We start from the raw sequence: 10,527 nt of genomic DNA on the forward strand, positions 1-10,527 counted from the left end.
TATTTAGACTGTATTTAATTTATAATGTCATTGATAATGTGTACATTTACTCTTGAGTGTATAAATATCAAGAGCTAGAAAATACCTCATTTAAAGTTCAATGTTATTCCCTGCAATTATTATGTTAAATATGTTCTAGATCATTAGGTGTACCTTGACTATATTGTGAAGTAGATGTTGAGCTAAAAAGCATATTCCTTTTTCCTAGGTTGTTTGTATTTGGAAATAATGAATTCTCATTTCTTTTTTATTAACACTAAGCCACAAATCTTTTGAGTTGGTTTTACCCTGAAGAAGCAAATATGAAGAAAGGTTACTTGGTGTTCTCAAATAGAAATAGATGAGTAAAGAAAGTAAATTATTTTGAGGATATATTCATACAAGCAAATATTTAATTTCCAAACATTTTTGGAGTTCTCAGATATAAGAATTTGTAAAAATAATTTTTATTATATAATAACTATCTGTAGTATCGAGCATTGAAGAATTTGGATGTGCTAAATCATTTGGTGTTAGAGCACCCTCAGATTGTGCCAGCTTGGTTTCATTGAGAGTAATCTGCAGATTTTTTTCCTGTTTTGAAAATTGGCAGTAACGAGAAGTTTCCAATTCTTAATAATAAGAAATTTGCATGAGGATTTTAATTTATTTAACATTATTTTTCTTTTCTATATTTCAATGGGATGTAGAAACATTGAAAGAAGGTAGAGAGAAAAAGATAATGGAGATGATTTTGAAGTCTTGATAAAGGCAAAATTTAGAGGAAGTATTGAGTGAGAGTAATCAGAAATTAAATAAATTAAAAAGTTTTTAGGATATATTTTTATTTGAAAGACAAAGATACAACAGAAATAAAAGAAGACAGAGAGATCTTCCATCCATTGGTTATTCCCCAAGTAGCTGCAAAGGCCAGAGCTGGGCTGCTCCAAAGTCTAGAGCCAGGAACTTCTTCTGGATCTCCAAAAATGTGGGTCATCCTCCACTACTTCCCTGACTACAGTAGCAGGTAGCTGGACCCAAAGTAGGACAGCCAGGGATGTGAACCGGCACGCATATGGAATGCCAGTATTGCAGGCTGAGTCCTACTCTACTGCTTTACAGCACTCATGTACTAAATGTGAAACCTTTAAAGAATGTTTCTAAGAATTATGCTTGTTAGAGTAAATGCACATAGTGTTTCATCTTTGTTTTACAGGAAAAGCTACCAGAGTCTAGACCAGTTATCAGCAGAAGTTAGCCTTTCTCAAAGTTCCCTTGGCCCAGGCCAGTCACAAGAAGATGGAAAACAAGATACAATAAACTTAATCAATGAAGGTAAGCAAAAAAATTGTTGGAAGTTACTTTTTTCTATGCTGTCTATATTTTGACTGCAGGAATTGCCAGAGTGAGAGATTGCTGTGAAGCTTGTTAGAAATTAAGTGCAATTATGATTAAAACGGATAGCCCTCTTTTTTTTTATGTGTTTGTGGTTAACTTTCTCAATGGACTTAGTTAACTTGCTTGTGTCTTTCCTAGTATATAAAAACAACTTGTATCGAGGCAGGCCATCACTGTCATATCACTAATGTTAACTCCTTTTGTGTTTGTCCTGTTATACTTCTGCGGAATTGGTGAAGGATGGCTCAAGTCCTTAGGCCCCTGTAACCTACATGGGGAGACCCAAAGAAAGTTCGCATCAGATTGGCTCAGTTCTGGCCGTTGTGGCCATTTAGGGAGTGAACCAACAGTTGGAAGACCTTCCTCTTTGTCTCTGCTTCTCTCTGTAACTCTGCCGTTCCAGTAAAAATAATGTTTTAAAAATATAAACATGGGGCCGGCATGTAGCATAGCAGCTTAAGCTATCGCCTGTGACGTTGGCATCCTGCATGGTATGGTTTCATGTTCTGACTGTTCCCCTTCTGATCCAGCTTCCTGATGGACCTGGGAAAGCAGCAGAGCATGGCCCAGTGCTTGGGCCAGTGGACCCACACGCGTGCTTCTGGCTCCAGGTTCAGCCTCGCCCAGCCTTGGCTAGTGCAGCCATCTGGGGAGGGAAACAGTGGATGGAAGACCTCTCTGTCTCTCCTCCTCTCTCTGTTAACTCTGCCTTTCAGATACATAAATAAACCTTTTAAAAAGAAATACAGAAAATAGCAAAGAAAACACAGCAAATAACTATTACATCCAATTGTAACAATACTATGTATTATATAGAATGGCTAGATATAAAAGCATAGACAAACTTATGCTGGGACAATACCAGCATAAAAAAAGGAGAATATAAAATCTAATATCACACAGGTAGAATTTAGGAGAATTTAGGGCAGTATGATGGACAAGGATTTTTGGCAAAATGGTTAAGGCAGTGGTTAAGTGGGGACACTGCTTCCCATATGAGAGCAGCTGGGTTTGAGTCCCTACTCTGTGTCCTGTCCAGCTTTCTGCTCTTATGCACCCTATGAGGTAACAGGTGATGGCTGAAAAACTTCGGTACCTGCCACCCATGGTGAAGCAGCTTAGGTCCCAGGCTCCTGATTTCAGCTTGGTCCAGCCTAGGCATTTAGTAGTAAACTGGTGGATGAAAGATCTCTCTCTTTCCCTATCTCCCTTCCTCTCCCCTCTCCCTCTCTCTCTGTCACTCTGCCTTTCAAATATATTTTTAAAGATCTTTAAATATTTTTTAAAATATTTATTCATTTTTATTGGAAAGTCAGATACACATAGAGGAGGAGAGACAGAGAGGAAGATCTTCCGTCTGATGATTCACTCCCCAAGTGGCCCCAGTGGCCAGAACTGCGCTGATCCTAAGCCAGGAGCCTCTTCCAGGTCTCCCATGTAGGTGCAGGGTCCCAAGGCTTTGGGCCATCCTCCACTGCTTTCTCAGGCCACAGGCAGGGAGCTGGATGGGAAATGGGGCTGTCAGGATTAGAACCGACACCGATATGGAATCCTGATGTGTGCAGGGCGAGGACTTTAGCTGCTAGGCTATTGTGTTGGGCTGTAAATTTTTTTTTTAAATCTCTCTCCCCCCTCCTCTCTCCTTTCTCTTCCCCTCCCTCTGTTACCCTGCTTTTCAAATATTCTTTTTAAGATTTCAAAAATATTAATTTTAATTGAAATGAAGATTTACAGTGAGAGAATGTGCGTGCGAGAGATGAATCTTTCATCTGCTGGTTCACTCTCCGAATGGATGCAAAGACCAGAACTGTCCTGGTATGAAGTCAGGAGCCTGGAGCTTTCTCTGGGTCTCCCATGTGGCTGCAGGTGCCCAAGGACTCGGCCCATTCTTTACTGACTTGGCAGAGCAGAAGCAGCAAGTTGGATCTTAAGTAGAGCATCCAGGACACAAGCGGGCGCCCATACGGGACTCCCCTGGGAGAACTCTCTACCTTCTCTTGTAAGACAGGTCTGGCACAGATACATGTTCCAGGCTCTTGTTTGGAAGTGTCTTTCCCTGTCCCTTATATCTAAGGTAGCTTTACTGGGTATCTTATTGTTGACTGGCAGTGTTTTCCTTCTGGAATGTCTCATCCTGCTTCCTCCTGGCCTGAGTTTTGCTCAGAAGTCTGATGTCAAGCAATTGGGAATCTTGTATGTATTATTCATTTTTCACTTAGAGCCTTGAGCATCCTTTCTTCAAGCTTGCAGAGTTTTATTGTGATGTGTTGGGAAGAATCAAGATGAATTTGGCTTGTAACTTTGGCATTTCTGTATGCAGACAGTTCTTTCTCTAGGTTCTAGATCTTTTCTTTCACTGTCTCTTTGAATAAGCTTTCTGCCCCACTGGCATTCTCATCACTCCTGACATTGGTCATTGAGGTTCTACCCAATGCATGCCATTCAGAGTTCCTGTGAGACATCCCCATTCTCTGGCTCTTTTTCTTCTGTTTTTCAAATGTCTTGTCTTCAAGCTACCTGACACTTTCTTCCATTTAATCTTTTTCTGCTATGGATGGCCTCTGTCTTGTTTTTAATTTTGCTTAGAGAATCTTTCAGCTGAAGGATTTCTGCTTGACTTTTTAGACTGCTTCCCTCTGTCAAGTGTCTCTGAGAACATCAGATCATTTCTCTGTGTTAAGTTCCTTCAGTTTCTTAAAACAGGTGTTTTAAAGTCCTTATCTGAGCATTTGAAAGCATGTATTCCTTTGGTGAAGTCATGCCTCTCTGAACATTCTAGATACTTCTGGCATGCAGTATCATCTTTGCATACACGGTTTTGCTGCCGTGATTTGGCTGTGTTAAGAGCCATCCTTCCACAAGTACTGAAGAGCCTGCTTGTTCTCTCTGCATCTGCTGACCTTCTGCTGCGTGAGGGCTGGATGGTGTCCTAGGCTGAGTTGCTGTAGGTCGTCCTTTGCTGGGTTGCCATTGATTCAGTCCTGAAATAACCCCCTGCCCCAAAAAAAGCTCAGGATTGTTCAAAGCCTGCTGTTGATATGTTATTCAAAAAGAACTAGAAAGATGTCTAAAAAGATACCTGACCTCTCACAGGACAAGACATTTCATCCTGTGTCTACTGAGGTTACAGTGTTGGATCACACACCGAGACTGAGACCTGCACAGCTTTCAGATAGAACTAGTGACTTTCTTCCTGTAGTGTCTCCACTGCTGGTGTCACTCCTGTGGCAACATGGGTGGTTCTGGCTGTTCTGTGACTGATCAGCTGGGACTACAGCACTCCACTTGGCACCACAGCATGTTCTGGAGCTCTTTCCCAGACAGTAATCCCTGGGAGCAAGCTGCTCAGTGTTTGATTTTTCAAGCATGATAAAAGACTCAAGGCACAGTTCTGTGGTTCTTTGCTCTCTGCCCAAAATTGAAGCAAAGGAGACAAGCCAGTCCCACAGCCACCCAGGAAGGCACCAATACCTGGGTCTTAGTTCCCAGGCCCTACACAGTCTCGGCTGCATGCCAGGCCTCTGTAAAGCTTGTAGTGGAAAGTACATATTCCCAAGGCCCAGGTCTCTGTGCCTGTTGTCAGGGCAGATAGAGGCTCCAGTCATGGACTGGACTGAGGAGTGTCGAGATCTCCCCAGTATTAGGTTTCACCAGCCTGGTACTGGCATGGTTCAGTCCTGTGGTTCCTTGCTGCCTGCCCAAGGTTGATGGGGGCGTGGCAAAGACAGCTTTTCACCTCCTATAAACTGGGTCATGCCTCACTCTCACTGTAATTATACCATGCCAGGCAGAAATTTGGAAATGACACTTGCCAAAAGATACTCATCTTACTGGAGCACAGGTTTCTGCTTCATGGCAAGGCAACTGTAGCAGTCCCCTCTCTGTGAGCCCTGGTCTAAGGCCTTCGGGCTTGATCAGGTGCTGTGTGTCACATTGGTAGACTCGGGCCAATATCCTGTGCCCCCCCACCCCCGTCCTGCTCTGCCACTACCAAAGGTTGGGGAAAGCAGAGGATACGAAAGTGGTTCCTTGGTGCCCTGGCTGGGAAAGGTCCAAAGATTTCGTCTGCAGGAGAGAGCTTATGGAGCTGTCTGGCTCTGGTTTTCTTTTCTTTCTTTCTTTTTTAATCATAAGTATGCTTGGATCTGGGATTGTGTTCCAAGGTCTGGACATGAATTTCCTCTTTGTCCAAGTGGGAGGTGCAAGGTATCTTTTTCCTTTCTGCATTATTTGGAAATGGCACAGGGGGTATGTGGGGAACCTCTCTCCTCCTGCATGTTTGAGTGCAGCTTCTTACTGTTTATACTAAAATCAGTTCCCCGTGAGCTGTGACCTGCGGCTCTTGGGAGGATGACATGGTGTGTAATTAGCTGACCAAATAGATGTCTTTGTGAGATGATTGCCTGATATCTTATTCAGCCATTGTCTTGCTCTAACTCTACCTACTTCAGTGCAGTTGGAACAGTCACATAAAGATGATCATATGTTGGCCCTAAAAATAATAAATTCATAAAGTAAAACATTACAAAGGTTCCAGGAAATGGATTTTGTTGCCAAGAGCCCCACCAGCTGGAAGTAAGCCTTCTGTTAGGCAACTCTGGGCAGCATTAAATAAACTTAACTTATAAATTCCTAAAAGATAATGACAGTATATTTTATTAGATTTACTTAAATAATCACAAAATTTCCTAATTTTTATATAATTATATCAGTAAAAATGAAAAACAATGAATTGTATCTCAGCTCAAAAAGTTGGAAAAATAAGTAACCCAAACCACAAGGAAGAAAATAATTTGAAGACCAAATCACAAATAAATGGAGAACAGAGGGAAAAAGATCTAATTAATTAGGAAACTTTTCAAAAAACGAAACAAACTAAAGTCAAGGTAATCTGATCACAAAAGAAAGCACAAGAAAAACAGGGACAAGAGGAAAAGAAAACTGGAAAAAGGAAAGACATTTACACATCACAGATGCTTTGCAGACCATGCAGCCTCAGGTCAAGTGTGTGTGTGGACTTCTTTCCAGACGTGTTTCCTTTCCCCTGCTCTGAGCGTCTGTTCTACCACACCCGCCTCACGTCAGCACCACGTTGTCCAGATGTAGTAATACAGTGAAGTTTTGAAATCAGGATGTTTGAATGCTGTAACTTTTTTCTGTTTCAAGACTGTTTGGGTTATTTGGGGTCCTTTACATTTCCATGTGAATTTTAGAACAAACTTGTCATTTCTGAAAATAAGACAGTTGAAATTTTGATGGGAAGTACACCAAATCTACAAATGCAGTTGGGCATTGCCATATTTAAAACTCTTTATTTAGTTGAAAGCCAGAGTTAGAGAGGTAGACACAAAGAAATCTTCCGTCTTTTCATCCATGCCTATAAAGGCTGCAATAACCACAGCTGGGCCAGTCTAATACCAGGAGCTAGGAATGCCATCCCATTCTCCTATATAGATGGCAAGATCTTGTATTAGCAGAGAACTGGATTGGAAGCAGAGTCACTAGATTCAAATGACGCTTAAAGGGAAGCTAATGTCACAGCCAGTGGTGTAGCTTGCTGAGCCACACCAGTAACCTCCATTCTTACTGTCTTCACAGTATTATTTTCCAATCCACAGAAAGATTGGATGTTTTCCCCAATCATGGTTTCAGTATACAACTATGCTTTTGCTTATACTAATTCTTAAGTATGATAGTTTTTAAAGATGCCAAAAGACAAAATGTAGTAACATATAAGCTTTAAAGGCTCCTCTTACTGTTTATCTGAGAGAGAGTCTACCATCCTGACTTCACTCGCCATAGTCCTTTAGCAGGCTGGGTCTACCACAGGAGGCAGGAACCCAGTTACTGGGGCTGCCACTTGCTGCCTTTGGAGGTCAGCACTGAGAGCAAGCTGGAGTCAGGAGCCAGGCGTGAACCCCAGGGCACTCGGATGTGGGATTGAGATTTTCCCAAATGCGAGGCTACACAAGTGATGGAGGTACTGCTCTTTAACATCATAGGGAGATAGGGCCCTCGCCTTGCACGCCCGGGATCCCATATGGTTGCCGGTTCTAATCCCAGTGGCCCCGCTTCCCATCCAGCTCCCCGCCTGTGGCCTGGGAAAGCAGCAGAGGATGGCCCAAAGCTTTGGGACCCTGCACCCACGTGGGAGACCTGGAAGAGGCTCCTGGCTTTGGATCGGCATAGCGCTCACTTGGGGAGAGAATCATCGGACAGAAGATCTTCCTCTCTGTCTCTCCTCTCTGTATATCTGCCTTTCCAATGAAAATAAAATAAATCTTTAAAGAAAAATCATAGGGAGATAAACATACAGGGTCTTATGATATTACTGTTATGGATGGTGAGGGGCAGTTAACTTATTTTAATCCTGATTTTCAGGTAAAGAAGATACTCCTTCATTGCTTGGTCTCTGTGGGTCCCTAACATCGGTAGCAAGTTACAAGTCTCTAACAAGTCTAAAATCTAACGATTACCTTGCAAGTCCTACGACGGAGACGACAAGTCCTGGCTTGACTCCATCCTGAAAACTGAATGTAAAGCCAAAGGTTTTTATGTTGTAAATGTTCAGTTTACATAAGTTTAACTACTGGGGAGACCTTTGAAATTTTATATTGTTCTGGTACATGTTGGGAAATCTCTTGTTTAATCCAGTACAAGTACACTTGGATGAAAAATACAATGATCCTGCCGCTTGTAATTTTAAAAGTATATTTGTCATGGAGGAAGCTTAAAAATGAGAAGGCTTTTAAAAATTTTCAAAGTTCCTGCAAACAAATTTCCATGGAAACTGTATATATTTGCTATTTAGCTGATTATATTTAAGTATATCTTAGTGACAAGAGAATGATTTTTTTTATTCCAGACACTTAAAATATTTTCTGCCCTTCATTTTTCAGTAACTACAATTTCAAAGACATAATTTATTAACTTGGGTTTTATCGTTATTCTCTCCCTACGTCCTGATGCTTCGGCATCTTGTTTTCAGTGTCGGGAAGGCGGTCGAGCTGCGGGTGCACAGTGGCTGAACACACTTTTTTTTTAGCAATTATTGTTTAGCACCAGCTTAACATTTCACTTGATATTTTATAAATTTTGTAGGAATGTGCCTTTTTAGGCAGTTAATTAATTTATGTTACTAGGATCATGGGGAGAATATTTTATATTGAGTGTGGGTAAAATTATATAAACGTTTTTGTTTTCCCGAGAATCTCTTAAAAGATTATCAACTATAAAATATGATCAAGTATATCTCAAGTTAGAAACATTTAAAATTAGAAAATGCTTAAAAAGTATATCGGGAAAAATTTCAAGTTTCATTGAGGATTTGAGACTTTTCAACAAAGATCAATGAGCAATCACTGTACTTAACAGGAAATATACATATGATATGCAGTGTCTTTCTTTTATGCAGGAATGGCGTCATGTGTGTTTCACAGCTTCTGTCATTAATCACGCCATATACCCACTTAAAAACTGATTTTTAAAATCCACACATTTCTACAGATGTTAATTTTCATAAAAATATGATCTGCATTTTAAATATTTTTGCAGTTACTGAAACAGCTACATTTGTCCCTTAAGATTGCACCACACTGAAAGTGTATGAAGTATATTTTCTATAGTGAATAATATGAGAAAAACATGATTAGTTGTGCCAAAGAAGTTTTATACATTTTTTTCATGAAGAGGTCACGGTTCTGATTGGGAATATCAGTCCTTCATAAGGTATTTTTGTTTATGAATAGAACTCCCAGGCTTAGTAGTTTTGACATACAAAATAATATTCCTCCTAAAACAGTGTATTTTACCGAGAAGCAGCATGAGAACTGAGAATACCACAATCTTTGCATTAGAAATGTAGGAGAGTGGTAGTTCTCCACAATATTTAGAGCAGAGTCTCATTTTTGGCCTTTACCATAAAAACAGTGCTAAAGCCAGTCATCTAGAAATCAGTCGGGACAGCGTGCTCCCAAGGAGGCCCCCGCCCCCGGGTGTAAGTTGTCTGAGATGTGTCAGCACCGACTCGGCTTCATTTCCGTAGCTTAGGGCGTTCGCACTTGTGGAAATGCAGATTTGTTCTCAATCTGGACGCCTTGGTCAGGGAGTTACCCGGAGCGGCTTCTAACCAGCCTGGGAGATGGAAGGAAGGAATTCTCACCAAACAGTGGAAACTCTGGGAAGAGGAAGTGAGGACGTGAATAAGGAGAACTTGGAAAGTTCCAGGCTGGCTTTGAGCACTACCGCTGCTTCCTGTGGATGATCACAATTCCTCGCTGCTTTATCATCCGTGGCCCGCGCAACCTGACATTATGATCCTTTAGTAACTTAAAACTGTTCACTTTTTCCATGCATTTTTATAATATAGAAGGAAATTCAACATTGATATAATATTTTCAGATTTGTCTAACATACACAGTGACTTCTGCATCTTAACATGCTGAGAAGTAAAGATTTAAACATGACATCTGAAGGTTACAACTCTTCTGCTACTGTGAAATTCAGGTTTCTACACAACGCATTTCACATTAGATAGTTCGTTAATGTCTGCATGAGGAAACAGTGTGTATCTTGTTCTTCAGTTTTAGCTGGTAAAGTTTATTTTTCACAACCCTCATCCCTAAAGAATGCTGAATTACATGTTACTATTCTGTGTTATTTTTTGCCTTGATGTACTATACTTGTTGCATGTATATTAAACATTTTGTACTATGCATTTCTGGTCTCATTTTTCCCTTGGAAAAGTAACGTGATTCAAACAGTACACTGAACCTTTGTTTCAACAAATGTGGTCAATGAGTATTATTCCACAGTTAAAATAATAACATGGAAATCACTTTGATTTCTATTTTACAAGAAAATTTTGAGAAAAATCTTAACATGTTATTCCACACACTAATTTTACCTGGGTACTCTATCAGTTCAAAAGTTGGATTATGGGGCTGGCATTGTGCCATGGATAATTAAGTTACTGCGTGCATACCATTATCCCATATCAGAGGACTACTCTGAGTTCCAGCTGTTCCACTTCCAGTCATCTGCGAATGTGCCTGGGAAAGCAGCTGAAAGACCCTAGTATTTGGATCTCTGCCATCCACATGAAGAGCCAGTTGGGATTCTGGGCCCCTGGCTCTGACTTGGTCCTGCTCT

General features: G+C 40.8%; 1 protein-coding gene across 1 annotated transcript in view; it reads left to right on the plus strand.

The window, feature by feature from the left end:
• The window catches only part of RUNDC3B (RUN domain containing 3B), an 88,188-nt gene extending 78,097 nt beyond the window's left edge, over positions 1–10,091 (plus strand). The window contains exons 10-12 of the mRNA XM_040964987.1: positions 1,196–1,314; positions 7,759–7,913; positions 9,778–10,091. Of these exons, the coding sequence (XP_040820921.1) occupies positions 1,196–1,314; positions 7,759–7,904 (265 nt within the window). The 3' untranslated portion in view covers positions 7,905–7,913; positions 9,778–10,091. The remainder of the gene's footprint in view (positions 1–1,195; positions 1,315–7,758; positions 7,914–9,777) is intronic.
• The last annotated feature ends 436 nt before the right edge of the window (positions 10,092–10,527 follow it).

The sequence above is a fragment of the Ochotona curzoniae genome, unplaced genomic scaffold (assembly GCF_017591425.1).
Source record: "Ochotona curzoniae isolate NIBS_2020 unplaced genomic scaffold, NIBS_Ocur_1.0 scaffold_3835, whole genome shotgun sequence".
NCBI lineage: Eukaryota > Metazoa > Chordata > Mammalia > Lagomorpha > Ochotonidae > Ochotona > Ochotona curzoniae.